This window comes from Bos javanicus, chromosome 21, assembly GCF_032452875.1.
Source record: "Bos javanicus breed banteng chromosome 21, ARS-OSU_banteng_1.0, whole genome shotgun sequence".
NCBI classification, from domain to species: Eukaryota; Metazoa; Chordata; class Mammalia; order Artiodactyla; family Bovidae; genus Bos; species Bos javanicus.
In genome coordinates this window covers 7,614,667-7,638,529 of record NC_083888.1, presented here as the reverse complement: position 1 = coordinate 7,638,529, position 23,863 = coordinate 7,614,667, and the positions used below count along the sequence as shown (strand labels likewise).

The 23,863-nt window shown below is 50.5% G+C and overlaps 1 protein-coding gene across 4 annotated transcripts in view; it reads right to left on the bottom strand.

The window, feature by feature from the left end:
* IGF1R (insulin like growth factor 1 receptor) overlaps positions 1 to 23,863 on the bottom strand; it is a 304,552-nt gene that overhangs the window by 9,085 nt on the left and 271,604 nt on the right. For all 4 annotated transcript variants that reach the window (XM_061394274.1, XM_061394275.1, XM_061394276.1 and 1 more), the window contains 7 exons: positions 23,182 to 23,284; positions 22,610 to 22,680; positions 18,254 to 18,483; positions 17,889 to 17,999; positions 13,961 to 14,120; positions 10,852 to 10,981; positions 5,418 to 5,552 (listed from right to left, as the gene is read on the bottom strand). In XM_061394274.1, the coding sequence (XP_061250258.1) occupies positions 5,418 to 5,552; positions 10,852 to 10,981; positions 13,961 to 14,120; positions 17,889 to 17,999; positions 18,254 to 18,483; positions 22,610 to 22,680; positions 23,182 to 23,284 (940 nt within the window). The remainder of the gene's footprint in view (positions 1 to 5,417; positions 5,553 to 10,851; positions 10,982 to 13,960; positions 14,121 to 17,888; positions 18,000 to 18,253; positions 18,484 to 22,609; positions 22,681 to 23,181; positions 23,285 to 23,863) is intronic.

The following is a 23,863-nucleotide window of genomic DNA, read 5'->3' as shown; positions in this document are numbered from 1 at the left end:
AACTGGCGGCTTGTTCTTGGGTCAGATGGCAAATGAGCCCCCTTCCATATCCTCACCTCCATCATTTCCTATGAAAAAGGACCAACGCCCCCCCTCCCAATAAAATAACAAATAAAATAAAGAGCCATAAATACATGACATGCCTCTCCATGGCTCAGCTGTGATTTCCTCTCTAGCCAACTGACTTATCCCTGAATAGAAGCGCAGCCAGGGCCAAGGACACGTGACGGGGCCTGGTTCCGCGCCCCTTGGCCTGGGGCTGAGAAGTGCCCCCCACAGGGGAGGAGGCCTGTGAGCGAAGTCAGCACCAACAAGCCACGTGACAGCGTCCAAACCTCCCCAGAGCCACGGCCGTGTAGTGCTGCCCATGAAAGGCAGTCTTTTTTCACTTGGCGAGATTCAAGACCTTGTTTACACTATCTCCACAAGAAAACTTTCCAGTAGACTCCAGAAGGATTTATGAGCTGATAAAACTCCTCTTTAAAAAAAAAACAGATTTTTTTTTTTTAACAACTGGTCGGCTCTGGGGAGCAGGAGCCATCTTGTACTGAATGCCCGCACGGGAGGCGTGCGTGTGCATGGCCATCACCTGGGCAGGACCAGACAGAGCCGCCGCCTCTGTGCACCTGTGGAGGCCGTCTCCACCCCACCCTCAGCCCGGCCGTGTGCGGGCAGCCTGTGATCACCCGCCAAGAGCGGCCTCCGTTGTCCCCGTGATGACAGAGACGGCATTCCAGAGAGGACCTGCAGGGCTCACAGCACCCCTCCTCGCCTCCCTGAACACTCAGGCTCCTGCCCCGCTCCTCGGCTGGCAGGGGCAGGGGGCCGGGGGCCGGCCTGATCGCTCACCCCACGTTCCTCTGTCTCAGGGCAGAGATCAAAGGCGGGGCCCAATCCTGGGGAAGCGGCCGCAGGCTCTCCAGTCTTGAGTGCCATCCCAGCCTGTCTGCGTCCCACTCAAGTGCTCGGTTCCCACACAACTGGCCCGGGATCTCCAACAGTCAGCAACAGGGAAAAACCGTGCTTGAAAACTGCAAAACAACCAGAGTCTACCGAGTTTGCTTCAGGCTCATCCGTGAGCTGACGACTCTGGACTGAGAAGCTCAAACTCCTCTCTGAATGGCGCACCCTGAAGGCCTCCCTGGCACAGGTCCAGCTTCGCAATCTGGGGGGCCGTGGGCAGCGAGTATGCTCCTCGCTCAGCGCCCGCCTCTGTCCCGCCCATGGCCCGGCCTCTCAGTCACGGGGCCGGTTGGGAGTGGGGACTGCTACCGCAGCACCGGCTCTGGGCCAGATCAGCCAGCATGTGCTCGGAGGGGCTCCAGGACACTGGCAGCTGAGTGTGGAGGCCTGAGCGCAAGACAAGGCCAAGGAGCTGCAGGCCAATCGGTCTCCAACCCCGTGCTAAGCGATCCACACTGCATCTCAGGACTGAGCCCCTCGGGCCTGGACACACTGAGGCCTGGTCCCTGACGCCATTCCTCTGAAGCCGGGCACCCGTTCTCTGGAGGGCATCAGGACCGCTGGCTGCTCAGAACAGCTGGCAACTTCTTGGCATCGTCGAGTGAAGACGCTGAGCTGAGGTCCCCCAGCAGCCCCTGAGGTCCCCCAGCAGCCCCGTTACCCTGTGGGTGCCAGCCACACCTCCAGAACCACGAAACCGAAGCACACACGCTCTCTTCCACGTGGGGCCCAGCATGGCTTTCAGGCAGCTCCCAAGGGCTCAGTGACTTTCCTCCCCCATGGGAAAAACAAGACTCATTCTTTCAATTTTGTAATAAAAGAACCCCATCTCCCAGAACATGTCTTCCTCACCTAAGCTCATCAATAAATTCAAAAGGGACAACACAGATACTCTCTATGAAACCAACTTGCCTCCTCTCGCTCTTTCTTAGAAGGAAGAAAGTTTGCCAAGGGGGTTCTGCCTGGTAGGGCAGGAAGGCCTCCTGAGTTATACATTTAATATCCCAGAGTAACCGCACCATGTACATTTCCTTGTCACTCCGCGCTGGGAACAGGAAGTGCGCTGCCTTTCCCAGGGCAGGGGGGCTGCTTCCCAGGCATATTAAATCAGAGTAAAGCTCCCGCCACCTGGGGGCAGATCAGCTTCAGGCGGCCCACAAGTTTCTAGGAGACAATGATGACTCAAGTCAAAGAAAGAGAAAGCTCAGGAACGGTGCCTGTCCTCCCACACCCCCAAACCACACGGACAAAGCTCACACCTGCTTTCCTGGATGCTTCTATGCTTGGTAACACACCACCTCTAGCGTTGGATTCTCTGCTGGCACGGGACGCGCCCATGCAAATCCAGCGGGCGTCACTCCTCAAAGCCCACTACTTATGCTTTTGTTCTGAAGGAAGGCCTTTCTCACGGGCTGCCAGCAGTGCTGTGGCTCCACTGTTCAAAGCGGAGGGCGGTCACCAGTCGGGCGTGGTGCTGGCCTCCGAGACCCTCACGTCCTGGTGTCCGTGCCTCACAGAATCTCATCACATCAGATACAGCCCACAGGAAGCGCTGGACACCAAGGAGCAGGACTTCCAGGCCACGAAGAACACTGTGTCCCTGCTCTGCCATGGCAGCGACTGCCCTCAGGCCCAGCAGGTGAGCTCTGGGCCCACGGGCCACATCTGGCCTGCTCTCTGATTCTGCAAGGCCTGGGAGCTAAAGATGGCTTTTCTATCTATATCAATAAATGGGTGGGAAAAAAATCAAAGAAGAACAATATTTTACGACAAAACGAAAGCTATGTGAAATTCAAACAAAGGATCCAGACAACAAGTTTTCCTGGACCATAAGCACACCTGTTCCTCTGTTGTCTCTGACTGCTCCTATAAACAGCTAAGGCGAGCAGCTGCAGGGGCCACAGAGCTGAAAATATTTACTACCTGCCACTTACGATATGTCCTTCTGGAGAAAAGGCTTGCCGAGCCCTGCCCTAGGAGAAGCCAGCTGCCTAGCACGATGACACTCAAGCAGCATCACAGAGGAACTGAGGCCTCGCGTGGCACCCAGCGGTGAGTGCTCTGCTTTGGACGTGGATCCCAGCCCCAGTCAAGCCTTCAGATGAGTGCAACCCTGGCTGCCAACAGGACTGTGACCTCAGGAGACCCCTGGTCAGAGCCAGCCAGCTAAGCTGCTCCTGGCTCCCTGACCTCCAGAAACGCTGAGAGATAATAAATGCTTCCTGTTGTCTTAAACTGTTAGGTTTCAGATAACGTTATGCTGCAACTAAAAAAAATAATAACAGAGAAGAAGAGGGAGAGTTTCCTTGAGGGGCAAGAAAATACACTGAGTGGCTATCTGAATCTCTTCCAACTTTGGGTCCCAAATTCTGAAGATGCTGTGCCAGGCAGTCTGTTGGTGAGGGATCTGGGATGCCTGGTGCCCCCCGAGGCACAGCCCCCTGAGAAGTGGAGCTTCCTGTCACGGTCTGTGCCCCACGTCCAGGACATATGTAGGTTTCCTAGGCCGGGCCCATGCTCAGATGATCAATGGGCACCCCACCTACACACACACACACACACACACACACACACACGCGCAAAGATGTTGCCTTTCCTGTGGCATTCCCTGGCCTCTTTCCTAACTCCATGGAAGCTGTCCTCGAGATAAAACAGGCTTTGGCTGAGCAAATGCTCAGAGGCAGCAGCTAAGGAGTAGGATGCCCAGCTAATGTTCTCTCAAAGCAGCAGCACAGTCGGAGCCAGGAGAACAGGCCCACCCCCATCCCACCACCCCTCCCACACTCTACCTTGAGCTTAGGGATCCAGTCTTGGAACCTACACTAAACATGCTTTAGAGAAAAACCAAAACCTTGATTTATTGCCAGGACAACAGTTTCTGCTTCCCAGGCTGCAGCTGTCAGACTCTAAGATGGTCCCCAAGATCCCTGCCCCTGCTGCAAATGCCCCATATGATCCCCTCACCTGCGTGGGAGGGACTTTGTGAACGTGATGAGATCTCACTCCTTCATTTAGGCTTCTAATAACTGACTCTAAGTTAATCAAATGGGAGATTACCCAGCATGGATGTGACTTAATTAGGAAAAAAAAAAGTCAACAGCAGCAGCAGAATTGCTCTTGCTGGCCTTGAAGAGGAAAGCTGCTTCGCTGTGAGAAGCTCGTGGCGGAGAGTGCAGGTAGTGGCGGCAAGGACTGGGAGCTGGAAGCCAGCCAGACCCGGGGACCTCAGGCCTATAGCCATAAGGAGCCGACTCCTGGCAGCAACCCAAAGGGGCCTGGGAGAGGGTGGCCCCTGAGTCCCAGATGGTCACAGCCAGGCTGACATCTTGATCTCTACCTTGTCACACTGAGCAGAGGACCCAGCATCCCCATTTCCCAATCCACGTAAACCTTGAGAGACCAAGTGAACCGAGCCTTCCCGGCTGTTGGGCTGATTTCCCTGGTCCCCACACAGCACGGCGCCTGACTCACGTCTGTATCATCCGACCATGATGCAGCCCTTCCCCGAGCCAGGGCTCACTCGAGGCTGGTGAGCTGGGAGGTGGCAGATCTGGGCAGGGGGGGCTTCCACATGGACAGAGAAACAGCCCAACAACTCCTCTGGGGTCCTTTCTAACGTGAGACCAAACCTGTCCTGAAAAGTGCTTCTGGAAAATTCTTGGATTGGTCTTAAGGTATTAGTGGTAGGCTACCTCCCACCTATCGGGATCCAGAAAATCATGAGCCCTGCCTTAAGGTGCGTGTTGAAAGCAAACCCGGTGCTCCTCACCCGTGCCTGTCTGCACCTGAAGACCCAACCGCAGCACACCTGCACAGCCGCACTCCTTCAGCAGCGCTGACCGCCACAGACAGAGGGGCTTGCCCCAAGAACACTGAGCAGGGAGGCCCACGAGGCTGCTGGACTGTTTCCCATTCCTGACGAATCTCAGGACAGAAAGCCGAGTACCAGGAGGCCCCCAGAACTGCCTCCCGGTCCGCACGGCCGCTGGAGGTGGTCACCAGGAGCCCACCCCTCACACGTTTTACAACCTTTGTAAACACCTAACAGGAAAGAAACCCGTGGGAGACGCAGGTGGCGGCAGCATCCTGGAGCAGCCTGCAGCAGGTCCGAGGCCACCCCCGGAAGCCTGGAGGAGCCCTGCCAATGGCTGGGGCGCAGCCCAGGATTGTGGCTTCAGAGGAAGCCGTGTCAGGTTGCTGCATTTTTTTTTCCAAACAACTCTGCCTGGAGAAGATTGGCAGGGATTGCTGTGCTCAAGTATTTCACAAAGACGTTTGGCTGGAGAGACTGCAGTGCAAACTGCATTGCAGAAATCTTCCCAGGATTAAGGAAGTTAGGGTGGGGTAAAGGTAGCAGCCCAAATGCCCAGGTTCTTCCCTTAAGATAAGCCCTCGTCTCAACTGCTCTGGCCAGTCCGGCACCGCCGGGCCGCAGGGACCCGGCACATACGTACAGCATGTCAGGACAGTTGTCCGGCTTGTCCAGAAGGCCGCCCTCCATGACGAAGCGAAGGACCTGCTCATTGGACAGGCCCTGATACGGCTGCTCAGCCAGCGTGGCGATCTCCCAGAGGACGACCCCGAAGGACCTGCCAAGTGAGAAGAAACGTGAGGTGCTCGGAAAGGGAGGATGCAGCCGGGAGCCCTCTCCCTTCCGGCAACTAAGCGCATGTCAGGCACAAGCCAGGCACGGGCTAAGTGTGGAACAGCTGCCTCATGTGCGGTAGCCCTGGGGACACAACTCTGGCAGCTGAGAGGACGGCGTGTTCAGGGCCCGCAAGCTCCTGACCTCTGATGGGAGCCCCAGGTGAACGGAGTTCAGGGCCCTGCAGGGCCACATCTCCCAAATGTGCTTTATCCCACTGATAATCAAATGCTGGTCCCCAGGCCTGGCTGGGACAGTGACTTAGTGGCCTCAAATGCCGTCTGGGATGAGCAAGCAATTCAACAAACTTCCTGTTCTGGAAACTTCTGCCTACGTGGTTCTCAATGCAGGTCAGGCTCCCTTGGTGAGTTCTTAACACATACCAGTGCCCGGGCCCCTGACTGACCTCACTGGTCTGGGCTGAGAGCCTTGGCCTTGGGGTGTTGAAAAGCTCAATGGGGATCTTACAGGTCCAGGGGGCCGGGGGGGTGGGGTTCAGCCTCACAGGTGGGGACAGCGGTGGGCAGAACTGGCTGGGGCAGGGCTCCCATCCCAGGAAGGATCCTTCAGCCCAGAGTCTAGCCAAGGAGGAAGGGGGTAGTCGAGGAACCAAGTCAGCGAGGGGAGCAGGTTCAGGTGCAATCTGCCTTGAATGTGCCTCTGCTGGTCGATTTAGAAGATCGTACTACTTGGAGAAGGAAATGGCAACCCACTCCAGTATTTTTGCCTGGGAAACCCCATGAACAGAGGAGCTTGGCGAGCTGCAGTCCATGGGGTCACAAAGAATCAGACACAACTGAGTGACTGAGCACTACTGGAAAACAAACTAATATACATAATCACATACACAGGAACTTCAGACCAAGAACATTCAAAAGGGCAATGCTGTAAACTGCAAAACGGAAGTGCCTTCCCGGCACAGATCGCTGTCTTGCACAAATTCTCCACGGTCTATTTGCTTCCCTTCGGGTCATTTCCACAGATTAAAGATGGCCACTTGGAAGTGAAGAGCAAGCCTGAGGGACTTCTGACTGGACCTTTACAGACCAGGGGTGTGGACAAGGTCACACTGAAAATTCGGGGTGTCCCTTCCCACCCAGAGCTCCGGGGACCTGGCCGAGCAGAGCCAGGAGGGCCACGGACTTTGCATCAGAATGCTTCACTGGACCCTTCAGCTACTTTCCATGAACAAAAGGGTTTTGTTCAAACTGATGCCAAGAGCAGATATCAGACATGCAGAATTTTAGTCCTCAGAGGATTGATCCACCCAAAGTCCTTCTGAACCTCAGGGACCAAGAAATAGTCTTGACATTGAATGAGTCATCTAGTAAAGCCGAAGGCCCAAGCACGGTGTGCACAGGCCCGGCTGAGGGCAGTGGGCTTCCTGTCAGTGTGGGCTGAGGGATCTCGCAGATGGAACTGGCTTGGTCATCTAGGTCACCTCCTCGGAGGCCGCGGCATGCGACTGACTGCAAGCCTGAACTGAAGAATCACCTGAAGATGCAGCTCCCCAGGCCCACGTCTCCTCCTGCCCCACATGCTCCTCGGCGGCGCCAACAGCTGCCAGCACCCGCTGGGTGGCGCAACCCTGAGCCCTCAGTGCCTGCCGCCCCCTTCCGAGCTCCACTCACTCCGGATTCACTACCTGGACGGGTCTCACCTCGGTCTCGTCACCCTGCTCTTCTCGCCTCGCTGCTGCTGCTCCTTCCCATCTGACAGCACCCTGAGCCCTTCCTTCCTGCACCCCCTCAGAGGACCACCACGCTTGTCCACGCAGGCTCAGACTTGCCCAAAGGTCTGGTCCCCTCCTTCCAGCCGCCCAGCACATCCTCAGTGCAGATGGCCCCCTCGCCTGGCCTGCGGGACTCCTCCTTCTCGGCACCGACATCGTACTTGGTGGAGCTTTACACTCTAGGTATGACGAACTTCTTTAAACATGGCTCTAGGTCCCTCTCCTGCCCAGCACCCTTGAAAGTCCTTATAGCACCTGAAGAACTAGGCCTGAACCCCTCACACAGCAGCCAGGGCCTCACTCGCTCTCCTTTCAGCTGACTCCCCCAAGGAAGTCCCACTGGCCCCCACATGCACTCAGCGCTCCCCACCATGACGGCTTCCTCCAGTGCCCCCACTTCCTCACTGCTCCACAGGGGACAGTCCATACTTCAGGGTGCCCCACAACTCCAGCTCTTCTGGGAAGGGGGTCCGTGATCTCAGCCTGTCAGGGTCACTTCCTGTTCTCCACAAGACTGTTCACCAGGGACCAGGACCATGTCTCCAGCACCCTGTTCCTGCGCGCACTGAGCGCTGTGCCTGGGCCACGTCAGCTCACACCCATGGAGGAACATGGCAGGTGACATAGTCAGCTCTCCCCACAGGCTTTCCCTGGAGCAACTCTGGTTTGATGTCAGTGTCACCTGTCAGTGAGGGCCACGTAGTGCTGGAGTCCGGGTGTCCTGCATAGGACAGGACTAGCTGAGTTCAGTCTGTCCCAAGCTACGGAGGCTAACATCTCTCTCTCCACCACCAATGTGCCTCTCTGTCGTCACCAGCTGTCACAGGGGCCATTTAAAGGTCTATCGAGGTTCGACAGACATCCCCAGATAGCCCTTACCTCACAGACCGGCAGCCAAAGTCCACAGATGCTCCATGATTTGACCAAGGCCACACAGCCAGAGACACTAAGAAATATGCGAAGCCTGCAGGTATTTAGGAGCAGGTCACTTACAGTGTGACTTGACATCAATGCCTCCGATGAAACCAAGCCTTGAATTTTGTGCACTTAATCCTTAAACATTAGGCAAACGCACTTGTGTGAAGTCTTTCCTAAATATGAGCATTGGGCTGTCTTCCCCAAGGAAGGGACAACCTGGTGTGAGTCTCACATCAGTTCCAGTGCAGGTTAAGGTCAGCACTCCTCACACCAGGACAGGAACTGTCAAGGTCCCACCCACCAGCAGATGGAAACCTACACACTCCCTGCTGATGTGGATTTCCCACTGAAGAACCAGTAACTCTAGGAGTGGGGCAGAAGACTCTGGCTGTTTGTGGCCACTTGGAAAGCTTCTCAGTCAGTCAGGAAATGAAGACTGCCGTAGGGCTGCGCAGTTGCTCAGGAAGGAAACACGCCTTCAAGCTGGGAGTTCCACCTCCTAAGTCCTGTGCCTGGTTTCCTCCATGCCTAGAAGGCACACCTGTGTCTTCTAACTCAAAGGAACCACTCCTTTGGGACACAGTGCTACAAGGGAGCTATAGGAGGAACAGCACAGAGCCCAAAGGCCTGGGGATAATGTCTCTGAGGATAGCAGGGAAACAGAGATGCTTCAAGCAGAGACAAGAGACCATTTCCTTATAACTCCAAGGCCTGTCTTACCAAAACCAGAGCAGGTTGTGAACTGTTTTGCAGAGAGAAGGGCCCATGGGGTACCAACAAGAGGCCAACTTTAGCACAGCATGAGTAAGACCTGCCAACCCAAGGATGTCTTAAGGATCAGGGCAGTCTGTCTTATGAGAGAGGAATTAGCAGTACCAGGGAAATATGTGAGCAGAAGCTCAATGGCCAGCTGTCAGTGACACTGTAGGTGGGGCTCGGGGACCAGTCCTGACCTCAGAACACTTTCTTATCCTAAAATTCTGACGTATCTCCTTCAAGGTCAAATACACTTCTTTTCATTTCTTTCTAGACTCTAACTATGCGGGGGTGACTGTTCTGTGCCATTGAATACACTCAGAAATGATTTTCATTCCTTCAAGAGGGAGCACTTTAGATTCTTGGGCGCTGAGAAGCCCTATATATTCTCCATCATCCTAGCCTACCCACCTTACCAGTGTTATCAAGGACTATTAAAAAAAAAAAAAGCTAAAGCACTGTCAAAGCCTGAACAGTGAATAGAATGAAGATGAAATCCCTACTCTTGTTTGTATATATGTATTTTTCCTCCTGGTTCATAATGTCAATGTCATCAAATGGGAGAAAAATGGCAATGAACATGCTTTGCTGCAGCTTTTCACAATCACCTCTAACCAGAATTTGGTAAACTTAGCCTAAGGGATATCAACAACTCTAGTTTTATCTTTCTGCCTTGCCCCTGTTTTCCTTGGCTCCTGTGGTTTTCTATTTTATTGCCCTGTAAGCTGACCTCAAAGTTGTTGGAAGCAGGGATCCCAGAATAAACAGAGGCAGTGTGGACCCAGGCCTGCCCCTCCCCGTCATCTCTGTATCTAAAAATGGCATTGAGCACTTCGATTTGACCATGAAGAGAGATGCATCTTGAACAGACTGATTGCAAAACAGATCTCATACTTGAGCTCAAGAAGCAATCATGCTTTGCTGGGTCATATTCAGATGCTATTTCCAATTTGCACCTGTCTTCAAAACAGGATCCAAGTCCCTTGAACTGTGAAGGGTCAAGAGGTTAAAAAAAAAAATGACGTCTGTCACTGTTTAAATAACTCCTCTATGTGGTCATCCTGATGGCTGGAGTAAACAACTACCATTTCTGTAACACATCAGTGATGGGATCTCCCCAGAGGACAGCCAAGGAACTAGCTGACGTTCCTGAAGGCAGATGTGCCAGGCCCTTCGCCTGCCAAGAGCCTCAGTCGTTTTTCAGAACCTGACCACCTCTCCGCAAGGCTGCTGAGGAGCGGCAACAAACACTGCGAGTGAGAGGCTTCTGCAACCTCAACTGACGCTTCCTACCCTGAGAATGACCATGACCAAGGGGGCATTTTGCTTTCCACATCATCCCTGGGTCAACAACGATGACCCCTTGGAAGACCCATTGGAAGAGGACAGACAGCAGATGGGACCAGCAGGAAAACACATCAAGACTCAAGCTTTGGCTCTGAAATAAGCAATGTTTGCGATCTGAAGGTTTAATTAGGTGAAGCAACCCATCCCCCCCCACTCCTCCCCCCTCCCCCCGCCCCACACACACACAGAATATCTATTTATTGTGAAAGAAAATGAGAGAAGGCAGGCAGGGGATGAAGCAGAAAGAGGTGATGTTTTCTGGCTTGTCCCCACATCCCAGCCTCTGGGGCTGTGTCTCTGGGTCTCCTAACGACCTGGTGAGCAGCTCAGCACTGAAAGAAATATTGGTCCTTCAAAGTCTTTAGGTCCCACAAGTGCCCACTGACAACAGGAACATGTCCATGACGAGGGGGTGGCCCGCATCACACTCAGCCAAAGCTGGACACGAGCAACAGGGAACAGAAAATGGGGGACAGGACAGGACTCGTACCAGACGTCAGAGTGAGTGGTGAAGACTCCGTCCTTGAGGGACTCGGGGGACATCCAGCGGACGGGCAGCAGCCCCTTCCCCCCCTTCCGGTAATAGTCCGTCTCATAGATGTCTCTCGTCATCCCAAAATCTGTGAGGAGGAGAGGGCGTGAGGTTACCCTGGGTGAGCACTGCGGGGCAGAAGTGGAGAAAACGATGACGGCTCAGAGAGGGCCTGTGCCCTCGGCTGAGCCAAGGGGACGCTCATGTAGGTGTCCGTGTGGCCGTCTGATGGGGGTCAGTGAGTCACATGACAAGCAAACACCCAGACATCTCTGCCTTTAAATATATTTATACCGTAGTTCTGTTAAAACGTTAGCTCCCTCTTTGCATTTAAAATGAGAGGCATCTTACAAATTATCAAGACCCATAGTTTACCAGGAAAATACATACTGTGCAGAGCAAAGGTCATTTATCTGTGGTTTAAAAACATGATCAAATAGCCAGGAGCATGTTGACTTTTATTTACTTGGTAGCACTGCCTCATTATCAGAGGAAATGAAAGTAGTTTCACCATCTAATAAGGGGGAAAATATTGAGAGTACCAATTCACAGTGAAAAAAGTCCACAGCAAGCTGCCTTAGAGATGCTATTTACTAGGCCCTGAAGCTATTACTCAATAATGTTTTTCAACATAATACTCCCACTCATTTTTGAAAATGTCTTCCATTTTCCATAACTCTAGAAGAAGTCACATAATTATGTTTGATGGCAGGCTTGCTTTATAATCCTAAATTATTGCTTCTTTGTCAGATTTTGATTTTCCACTCAATCATGTAACCTCTCCTTACAGGGCTTCTTCCGTCTCCTTCTCAGGAGAAAGGGCCGCTCTCCTTTTTAAAATGTTCATTTATGTCTCTAACTCTGCCACAAAGAGGTAAGGCTACAAAGCAAACACAGAGAACAAAGTTCCTTGGATGCTAACCAACATAATTCCTTGTCCTATGCTAAGGGCCACTGAACTGCCTGTGGTAAAATTGCTTGCTGTATTTGTAATCCATTAGACACTGGGTATTAGAAAAACATTTTCGAACCCTTGTGAAGAATAAAAATGAAGAGCTGAAGTCTTATCTCCAAATTAATCCAGTGACATGCAAATTAGAGGATTTGCGTTTACTTGTACAAAAAGAAAAAAAAAATCCCAGAAAAAGAACATAGACTATTTCTTCCTTAACTGAAAAGAAAAAGTTCGAATTTTAGGAAGAGAAACACAAGTACAAAGAAAATGTCACTACAGATATGCCACCCGGTTAAATAGTAAACTGAGACCTTGCTGATTTGGACTCTCAGCGGCAAGTGGCACGAGAACGGCTCTTGGGGGCATTCTCAGTGGCACTGCAGGGTGGGCAGGGCCGTGAGGGAGCAGCAGGGAGTTAGGACGTGCCCGCGCCAGGCACTGAGGCGCCCTGGACCGTCCCGCACCCAGTCCCTCCAGCATCTCACGGCTCTCTTACAATCATGCCGCCTTCCGAGGTCAAGACACTGAGGCTCACAGAGCTCAGGACACCTGCCTCAAGCCTCGAGGCTGCTGGTGGCAGAACCAGGTTTGTTTAGTTAGTGGCTGCCCGGCTCCGCAGCTGGGGAAGGGGAGCTGGTGGGCATCCATGTGGGAATAGTCTGAGTTACCGCTGAGAAGTGAGGGGAAGGGAGCGGGCGCACAGAGGAAGCCCGGGCAGCGGCCAGAGGGTCTTCCCTGGGAGCCCCAGGGCGGGACAGCCTCTCAGACTCTCGGGAGCATCAAAGGGCCAAATCTAGGGACACAGGGAGTAATTGATGGCCAAGTATATTTGCTCTGTGATACACCTTCATCCATCACCTCAAGCTCCTTACAAATGAAAGATAAAGACATCCTACTTGGGAAACCATTCTAGAGGGGCTACTCACTGTTTATCAAAGGGCCAAAATATTCATTCAAAATCACTGTGTAAATAAAAAAAACACAGCTCTGCTAAAGGAAGGTGAGCACTTCCAGAACATGTGCTAGGCAAAGAGGCTAATTTTGAATAGTTTTTGAATAATTTTGAATAGTTTTTGAATTCCTGCGGCTTCTCAGAATAAATATTTAGCATTTTTCTGAACCATCATCTCATAGTGGGAAGAGCAGGTGGTTCCTGAGCAGCCCTGACGTTACATGTGTGTTGATCAAGCAGATTCAAAGACCACAGTTAAAGCCAAGCCCAAAGGCTGAAATAAACTCCTAACCAGTGACCAAAAATATAACCCACTCCACATTTTTGCTGTTATGGTGGGCAGTGACAACAGGGTTCTAAGGAACAGGCTGGTTAGATACCAAGTCAGGGTTATGACAAAGATCCCAGGTGGGGCTGGAAGAACCCGCCTGCCAATGCAGGAGACATAAGAGATGTGGGTTTAATCCCTGGACCAGGAAGATCCCCTGGAGAAGAGCATGGCAACCCACTCCAGTATTCTTGCCTGGAGAATCCCATGGACAGAGGAGCCTGGAGGGCTGCAGCTCACAGGGTTACAAAGACTGAATCGACTTAGCACACACACAAGGATCAGGAGCCCAGAGGCTGATCAGCTCAAGTGTGAGCCCTGGAGAGCAGTGGTCTTCCCCTGCCGAGGGACCACCCCCCATCACCACACCTGCTCTGCGCATGGGGTCCACCCAGGGGGCCTCACCCTTAGAAAACTCCACGGAGTTTGGAAAACTCCTTGTAAGCTGGACAACTGAAGGACATACTGGTAGTCTGGGTGGTGACTTTTAGGTTCAAGTCAAAATCACCTGAGGACATTTTCTCAACTATTTTTGGAACCGGTGCTTACAACTGTTCTGCGGAGAAACGCCCCACATCCCAGGAGAGGCACCTGCAGGGATCATGGCCTCAGCTCGCCCTTGCCCACTGCCTGGACTGCTGCGCCCACGTGCTATCGAGATTGGAGCCAGTCTGCTGGTTGACTACCAACGGGACACAGTCACATGACTCCCAAGAGGAAGCCTCTGCAGTCACAGGATGTATGGGAAGACCTCTCCCTGGGCAGGCTAATGCCCATGGGGTCCCTAAGACTCGTGCGACTTTAGCTCAGATCTGAAAAGCTAAGAACACACCTCCGATTTTGACTGTGAAATCTTCGGCCACCATGCAGTTCCGGGCAGCGAGGTCTCTGTGGACAAACTTATTGGCGTTGAGGTATGCCATGCCATCTGCAATCTCGCCAGCCATCTGGATCATTTTGCTTAGGCTGGGAGGTGCTAGGACTGGATTATTCTGTTGGAGAATCAAAAAAAAAAAAGATACACTTGAGAATTTAGGGATTTTTCCCACCCCACGCTCTTTCAGGGTTTGTCGATCCTCTTTTGTTCAACCTGAGCACCCCAAGTCATTCTGCGAGGAAACCAGGAGTGGCTCAGAAGGAGGCCGTGGCACTGCCCTCTGACCCAGCGCAGAGCTGCAGAGAGAAGCGCCTAGTAGTACAACTCGGACCAGCACCTTTGGTGCTGCGGTGGGACTAACAGCATTTAGTGAAGCCAGGAAATTGTGATATTAAGGATTCTGGATACTCAAATTACAACTAGTCTAAGTCTTCCTTTTATGTCTACAATTCAAGTCCATACAGGGAAAAGGAGGGAGGGGACATTACAAAGGCTGTGTGGAAAGAAGCAAACAGTCCTGAATGGACACCGGATACATTATTTCCCATGAAAGCTTTGTTATAAATTACTTAATCCTTCTCTTTCCCTTCCACTTTCTTCTAAAGTACAAAGACATCAAGATTAATTTGTTCCCCTTACAGAGTGGCATTCCTTGGATTATAATTTTCTGTGCATGCTGTGGAAAGCAAGCCTTTGACAGCTCATTTAAGTTCAACGGACGCCTACTCTGGAGGGGACCCATGTCCAACAAGTAACTTGGATAAACACTTCCTCTTTGCAAAGGAGGGCAACATACTGACTTCAGCACTGAAAAGAAATACCCCCAAATAATAAGTCCACTTAGAAAAACATCATATAAAATGTGTGGCCAAGTTTCTTTATCCCAAAAGGTTTCTGCGCTGACCATCTCTTGCTTGCGTGAGTTCGACACTTTACCTCGGTTTCCCTGCCTACAGAGCACCTCCTGCGACATTAAAGCCGTCCTGCTTTGACAGGCCCCATGCGTGCCCTCCCTAGCTCAAAGCCTGGGCCACGAGAAGAGTGTGCACTGGCTCATGCCTGGGCTCTTTCACACCCCTGGGGTCAAGGCGGGGATCACTGCTAGGAGGATGACTGGAGACCATGCCTAGGGATTGCTGGCTTTACCCACTGAGGGGGCAGTTTTTGCCCCAAAGTTGGCTTCTAAAAGCAGGGTAACAACTTTCCAAGTACTTATGGGTTGCTTCCCTACACTTGAATTCTGAAGCTACTATCAGGAATGTCTGTGGTTTAAAATCCTCATCACTGAGCTGCCTGGGGAAGTGATGAGATGGCCCGAAGGGTAAGCCAGACACCCCTTTCCTTCAGAAAAGGGCCTTGTGCAAATGAGCCTTTCCAGGGCTTTAGATGTTCCTGGTCTGGTGCCCTGGGAAACTGAAGGTAAAATGTTAAGCTTACGCTCAAGAAGCTGTGGAGTATTAAATTAGGTGCTTATTAGAAGGGGCCTCTCATGATTAATATGACAGACAGAGAAGGAAAGGGCACCCCACTCCAGTACTCCTGCCTGGAAAATCCCATGGACGGAGGAGCCTCGCGGGCTACAGTCCATGGGGCCACGAAGAGTCAGACAGGACTGAGCGACTTCACTTTCTTTCTTTATTAGAAGTGGCCATTCATGATTAATATAAAAACAGAAGCAAAGAAAGGAACCCGATTTTAATTATTGAAAGAGAGGGCTGACTTTCTGTCAGTTCACAGTGCTAATACTGCCATGCTTTCAGATGTTTTAGAGAACAGAAATCTTTAATTTGCTTAGAACTGCTTAAGACGTGCACACAAGCGCATCCAGGTCAGCAAGGGAAACGCGTGAACCTTCGGTGCAGGGGGAGAGGATGCCGTGCAGAACGTAACAGGACCACAGGACAAGCACACGCAGCTTTATGCTTGACATGGGCCAGAAAGGACAACTTTAAGTCTGACAAACCTAAAAGTGAAATTTTGACATGAGAAGGACCAACCCTCTTAGGCACAGGGAAGGAAACCAAGGCCCAGAGTCCGAGCCGCCATCTGAGATGCAGACAGCTAGGGGCAGAGCCAGGCGAGGGCGACAAGCTTTTCACTCTGTGTCTGAGACGGGACTGGGGCAGCAAGTGCTTCGGGCTCCTCAGAGGCTGCGTCAGTGAATCTGATAGGAAACACGCTGCCACGCCTCCAGCCGCCAGCTGATGGAGCCTTTGTCCTTTGTGCTGGTCTGGGTGTTACAGAGCGGGCTGGGGCAAGGCACTGAGGTCCAGGGGAGCTGGGCGCCCCATGAGGCAGAACAAAGGGTGGGCGTGTCGCAAACCTCCCTGCTCGGAGCCTCGGTCCACACGGGGCTCCGTGGGCCTCGCAGAACCACACCCATCGGCTGTGAGTAAAGGAAGCCACGTGTGAACAAGGGCTTGGAACAAAAACTAAGGAACTACTATTTGAGAGAAGATTCAGTTGTCGATTAAATGAAGAAAACAAAGGATTATGCTCAGAGACAGGCTACAGACATTCAAAAAGGGTAAAGAAAGGGCAGGATCCAAGGCTCGTACAGCAGACCCAATGCTTCCTCAATAGGCAGCAAAGTCAGGATCCCAATGAGGACCGGAGGCCCAGTGAGGCAGTCAAGTGGAAGGCAGATGTGGCTAGTATTCCTTCTAAGTATTTATCTCCCAGTTTACTCTTAGAACTACTCTCTTAAAAGTCATGCCTCCAAATTATTAAAAGCTGGGTTCACGCTGCCAAAGGAGAGACACCGCAGTGATGAACCTGAAGCTTGTAATACAAATTGATATTTTTCCCGAGACTAGGAAGAGATCATGGTTCAGTTGAGGCGATGAACATTCAGAAGCTCAAGCAAGACGCTGACTGAGGATAAAGCCAAAAATGTGGATGCAGGAGGGGAGCCCCATTTTCAGAAATAGGGCTCCCTCAGCTCAACGGCTCAGACTGCCCACGGGAGGGGAGAAGGCGCACGTGGCGCATGGGCTTCTGAGGCAGTGGGAGTCTGTGCACCAGCCTGGGGGAAGGCATCCCAGCAGAAGAGGCAGGTCAACCTGATACTGAGCTCTGACAAGCGCAGCCCAAGATGGGGCAGCAGAGATGGGTACCCCAGACAGAGTGCGGGCAGCAAAGGCCACAGGGAGGCAGTGGTGTGGACAGGTCTGTCAGTGGGAACTAGAGAGACAGTGCTGGAGCTGACGCAGTGGGTAGAGAGAATGAGGTGGCAGCAAAATCCCACAGAGATTTGGTTAACAGGGTATCTTGCGTACTGGCAAGGGCCTCTCACTGAAGATCCAGGTCTCTCTGTAGTCAGGGAACTCCTTTGCATAAAGCAGGAGTCCCCAACCTCTGGGCCATGGACCAGTACCTCCTGGCAGATCGGCATTGGTATTAGATTAGAAATAAAGTGCACAGTAAGGGCTTCTCTTAAGGTGGCTCAGCGGGTAAAGAGTTGGTGGGCAATGCAGGACATGTGGGTTCGATCCTTAAGATCCCCTGGAGGAGGAAATGGCAACCCACTCCAGGGTTCTTTCCTGGTGAATTCCATGGACAGAGGAGCCTGGCAGGCTATAGTCCATAGGGTTGCAGAGAGTTGGACACGACTGAAGAGACTTAGCGTGCATACAGAGTGCACAATAAATGTAACGCACTCGAGTCATCCCCAAATCATCCCCCGGCTCCGGTCTGTGGAAAATCTGTCTCCCATGAAGGCGGTCCCTGGTGCCAAAATGGGTGGGGACTGCAGCTATAGAGGACCGAGAACCAAGCCTGCAGCAAGAACAGTACACGAATTTAAAGACTCGGTATCTTCTGGGGAAGGTTCTAAAGGAAAGGAAACAGATGACATGGGATGCGGATGAAAATCAAAACTTACCTCCATTTCTGGCCTCAGAGACCGGAGATAACTCTTGAGGTCCCCCCGGGTCATCAGTTCCATGATGACCAGCGTCGGCTGGCCCTGGGACACCACGCCCAGCAAGCGCACCTGTGAGGAAAGACACAGTGAGAAGGGCTGAGCGGGTGAGGACCCCCCATGACACAGCTCCCCGCCGCTGGGACCGCCGGGCTGGAGCAGAGCCCGGACGATGGCCCCGGGTCTCGTAGGTTGGCCCTGCACCGCCTCTGGAACCTCGGTGTGCACGGCATCTAATGGAGCAGCGAGGTGACGGGGAGCCCCCTGGAAGCCGGGGCGAGACGGCAACCCCGAGTGTGCGGCCCACACCCGGGGCCCCCTCTTACCACGTGGTGACAATTGAACTCCTTCATCACCGAGGCCTCATTGAGAAACTCGATCCGCTCGCGCATGCTGGCGGCCTCGTTCACCGTCTTAATGGCCACCCTGGTCTCGGGCTCATCCTTGACCACGCCCTTGGCCACGCCTTCGTAGACCATCCCGAAGGAGCCCTGGCCCAGCTCGCGGCTCATGGTGATCTTCTCCCGGGCCACCTCCCACTCGTCAGGAACGTACACTGAGAAGGAAGAGGCCGGAGCTGAGCCAGCGGGACCGGGCTGGGCAGGACGAGTTCCCGGCAAACTCCAGGCCAAGGAGGGCAAGGTGCCGCTCCCTGGAGCCCACAGAGGAGAGCACTGGGGGGCACGGGCATATGGCTGGCTCTGGAATCTCCCACAGGCTGGGGATGTCAGTAAGGCCATTGTACAGTCAAACATTAGAATTTCAAGTCCTCATGGATTTCTAGATAATTCAAAGATACTAACGGCAAGGAAGAAACAGAAAGTCGTCCAACTTCAGATGTTGCTATAAGTATAAAATCCACGTTGGATTTCAAAAAATAATGTAATACTTCAGTAACTTTTATACTGACTGCATATTAAAACTGATAATACTTTGGATATACTGAGTTAAAGAAAACGTTATCAATATGTATTTCACTAGCTTCTTTTTCCTATTTTATATGTGGCTACTAGAAATATTTCGGGTTTCTTATGGGATTGGCATTAACACTTCCATGGGTAGCTCTGCTCTAGCTTGGACAGAGTCAGAGACCCTGGGGCACTGAGTGAGCTATGGAAGCGATGAGCTCTGTTTCAGTGCTCATTCCTACCGAGGAGTAGTCAGTGGTGACCAGCATGCAGGAAGGGACAGCTGATGAGCAGAAGGGTCTCCCCAGGACTTGGGCCTGGACTCTGTGAACTCAGGGACCTCCCATCACTGGGGTGAGGGGCTGGCGAGTGAGGCTTGGCGATGACTAAGCCTGAATATGATTTCCTCTCCAGCCTATGCTTCTGGTCAGACTCAAGCTGGTTTAAGAAAATAAATAAATATTTCTAGGCAGGAGGAAGGAGAAAGAAAGAGGGAAGGGGAGAAGGGAGGAAAGAAAGAAAAGAGAAGAAAATCCATCCGACCACTCTGACGGGTAGGTGAGAACTAAAGTAAAATGTACCTGTTCCATAGATTCATAAGAAATTTCAATTATAACTGTATTCTTCTAATGCTGTGTGCTCATGTGCTTGTCTGAGAAGGGAACCCCTGGCCAGCTCCACTGATTGGAAAGAGATGGCCCTGGCTCAGAAATGCAGGAAGACTGGGAACCTGTGTTTGCCTTTACACTTTTAGATGTTAACTGTGGGCCTTTGGCTGGATGTAAGAGAAGAAGTGGGTTGACAGCTGTATTCTGACACTCTCGTAAAGTAAAGATGTCTATGAATCAGGCCCAGGAGATACCACCAATTTACACCTCTAAGGAATGTCCAATATGGACTATGTTAATCAACATAGAATTTTCTTTCACGTACATTTTTGTATTTCATAGTACGTAGGTATGTGCTCAGGAATGTCACAAATGGAATTCCACCCTCCATATGGCTTAGACAGTTTATAGCCTAGAAGAGAAGGCTGATGCTTGCTTAAGACAGTAAATACGCAAGACACCCTAGTAAGTAAGACTCTTTCTGATACCCCTCAGAAAGTATAAAGGGACAGTCTATATCCATTTATCTCCGAAAATCCAGGCTTGCTTTTAATCAGAATTAGCTACGTAGCTCACCGTGAAACATGGAGTTAAAACCAATCACATTCATCCCTTGGAGGTGGCTGAAGTCAATAATCACAATCCCTTCTCTCAATTCAACCCAACAGCTCTGACTTCAGCCAGCAGCCCTAAGCCCTGCCGGGCAGCAGAGGCTTACGCACACAATGCTATCAGCGTTTCCCCGGAGGGGATTTTCAGTGTGCTTGGAGAACGGTGACATGCAGATCAGCTCTGGAGAGACAAGTGTTTTAAGCAATTTTGAACTGCGACGTCATTTTGTTGCCCCCTGAGGAAACTAGTTATAAGATGCTTGTCCAAAGGCCAAATAAATTAGGTTCAAATAAGGTGACAGTATTTCTACCTGTTGGCCTGAGTGACAGTAAGCTTTCTTTGTTTAGTTTTTAAAGAATCAAGAGATTACATTATGAAAGCACTCTGGAAAGACACAGAACTTGAATTCAAATCGCCATTAGAGTCTGATTTGATTGTGCGCTCTCAAACTTCCTAGATACTTCATAGTCAAAGCTGCAAATGCCAATCTTCTATGCTTTATTCTCTACAGCAGTCTTACTCCAAACCGATAGAGCACTGCATTTTCCTATATTAATAATAAATTATTAATAAATAATAATCTATATTAGATTAAAAACTACGTTTACATAAACAATGCATAAAAATCTTTTTTTTTTTTTAAGAAAAAGACCCCCTCCACAAGTAATTAGTCTTTTAAGTTTGGCATGTATTCTTCCAGAACATTCTCTGTGCCTTATACATACACACACACACACAGATGTATAGGTATGTGTGTACGCATATATGGCTTTTACTTTAAAAAAATTATCCGTTTTATTTTTGGCTGTGGTGGGCTTTTGTTGCAGCACGCAGGCTTTCTCTAGTTGTCGCGGGTGGGGGCTACTCTGTTGCAGTGCGCAGGCTTCTCGCCGCGTTGGCTTCTCTTGTGGCAGAGCTCAGGATCCAGGTGTGTGGGCTTCAGTACCTGTGGCTCGTGGGTTTGCAAGTGTTTGCCCAGCAGCCGTGGGTCAAGGGGCTAGCTGCTCCCTGGCATGTGGGATCTTCCTCAACCAGGGATCAAATCAGTGTCCCTTGTATTGCAAGGCATATTCTTAACCACTGGACCACCAAGGATGCACATACATGCCCTTTAAAAATACAACTTTGCGAGACCTTTATAATGTCCTCATCTTTCTACATTTGATTCCCATTCAGAGGACTCTGCTTTTGACTGATTCTATTGTAAACACAATTTGAATTAGAAATTATTAAAGGAATCACAGTAATAAAGATAACACACTTATATATGGTGCTTTTAATCGTTTCCTCATTTGATGAGGATGAGCAGTTAGAATAATCAGGACTCTTTATTTCATGTCTCCTGCATACACACTTCTGTTTCTGAAGCATGAGCGAGTCAAATAATTTTCTGAACACATTAACCTAATTCCACTCTTCATGCATTTGACAGACTGGGTCCAGCCCCTCGCACGGGCCAGCTTGCCTGCAATACCCCCAGAACCTCACAGTCCTTCCCCACAGCAACTGCATCACACGTTAACACAGTGCCCAGGACTGCTTTACCCTGACTTCTCAACCGCCTAGTTCTGTGACCTGGGCGTGTTTCTTCTCTGAGCCTTATCACCCAACGAAGAGACAGAGAAGCATCAGAAAGTCCATTCTACCGGGTTTCTTGGTGGCTCAGACGGTAAGGAATCTGCCTGCACTCCAGGAGGCCAGGGCTTGATTCCTGGGTCAGGAAGATTCCTGGAGAAGGGAATGGCTGCCCACTCCAGTGTTCCTGCCTGGAGAATGCCATGGACAGAGGAGCCTGGTGGGCTACAGTCCATGCATGGGTTTGCAAGGAGTCAGACATGACTAAGTGACTAACATTTTCACCTTCATAAAGATGTACGGATCAAATGGGTTGGCATTTGTGAATGCCCCTAGCAAAGGGCCAGTTAGTGGCACCCAATGGCAAAGGGCTCACCTTGACTTACTTTGAAAAGTTTGGATTTTGGCAAACTAGGAAGACAAGATACCAAAAAAGGGGGAAAAAGCACAATCCAGCTTCCAATTGAGACCTTCTCAGCCGTTTAAATTAAACAGCTCTCATGAGTAATTACCAGAGGGAATGTGAACGGGCCATGGAGACCCTAGTCAGGAGGGAATGAACAAAAAATCTCCAAGATACAAAAAGCTGAGAAGCCGTGGTGATCAAAGACAATTTTAAAGACATAGGACTCAAGGTAAAACTAGTTTAAAAGGACTGCTTTGTCAGCTCCAGCATATCTTCAACTGGATGTTGACAATTACACAGCTTTTTTCATTCTAGCATAAAATTTCAGGCAATTAAATAAATGAATTACTGTGTTGGCCACATCCATCTCTGAAGCCCGTATTCCCTTGGGGCAGCTCAGACAGTCCTAGAATTTTTGACATATGCAGTGAATTGCTCAAAAAAATTTTTTTTAAATGGAGTATTAATGAAGACAGATCTGAGGTCAAAGGTACCTCAAAACAATGCAAACACCTTCCCCTGAATTACTAATGCTCAAAAGCTCCCGAGCTGGGATCTCAGGCAGGGACTTACCATCAGCTGCACTGAAATACTCCGGGTTCACAGAGGCATACAGCACTCCATTTCCCAGCCTGCTGCTATTTCTGCCAAAAAGATGAAGTTTAGGTTAGAAAAAAAAAAAAACCCACACATTTCTGTTTGTACTTTCTTCCGTTTTATTTGTTCTGATTCATTAAGGACAGAGGAGTGGGGGAGGGGAGTGCCATCAGGACAGCTCACCCTAAGGCCTCTCTTGGCTTCCTCCTTGGCCTCAAATCAGTAACATTTCTTTCTTTACTTCATCGGAAACTGAAAGCTTATTTTATGGACAGGGTTAAAATACCATGTTTGAAAAAGCTCTGCAGAAGCAGCAATATCTGTGATGCGTCAACCAGACTCCAAAAAAAAAAAAAAAAAAAAATTTCTGCTGTTGAATCATTAGAAAATGTTCTCTTTTTCTGCAAAGAACACTTGACTGGAAAATCAGATTTTCTGATCCATAAGGTATTTCCTTAAACTCCTCAAAAAGTTCATCTTAACGCAGGTTCAAATCATCAAACCAGTCCGAAGCAGCAAGTGTCTGAACTTCGCACCAAGGCACTCACCTTTTTCTATGGAAGACGTACAGCATTATAACCAAGCCTCCCACTATCAACAGAACCGCAATGGGCAGAGCGATCATCAGGTGGATGAAGTTCTCATATGTCGCTGCAGAAACAAGCCAGAAATGACAGCATGTCAGGAGATGAACATATTTCATATTCAGTTGAAAGTATGAAAAAAAAAATCCCTGAGAATTCCTCTATTGCTTATCACGAACTAGGAAGTCTAGTTGGCTATAACAAAAAAAGAGAAAGAAAACCAAGTCATTTGCAAAAATATTAAAGAAGTGCAGACTGAGAAATAGAGTCATTTTTATCATCAACCTAAGTATATTCTGAAGCAGTTCAAATGATGGATTCAAGTAAAATAATCTCTGGTGGCTCAGTGCTAAAGAATCCTCTGGCAATGCAGGAGATCTGGGAGACCTGGGTTCAATCCCTGGCGTAGGAAATGGCAACCCATGCCAGTATTATCGCCTGGAAAATCTGGTGGGCCACAGCCCACAGGGTTGAAAAGAGTTGGACACGACTGAGTGCACACACACACACACACACACACATACACACACGGTTAGATGACTATTAATGGAGTTGCATACATTTGCTAAAATCAGATGAATAGCTTTTTATGTATATAGTGCTCAAGCTCAATCTGTCTTAAGACACTTCCACAGACAACCTAAAA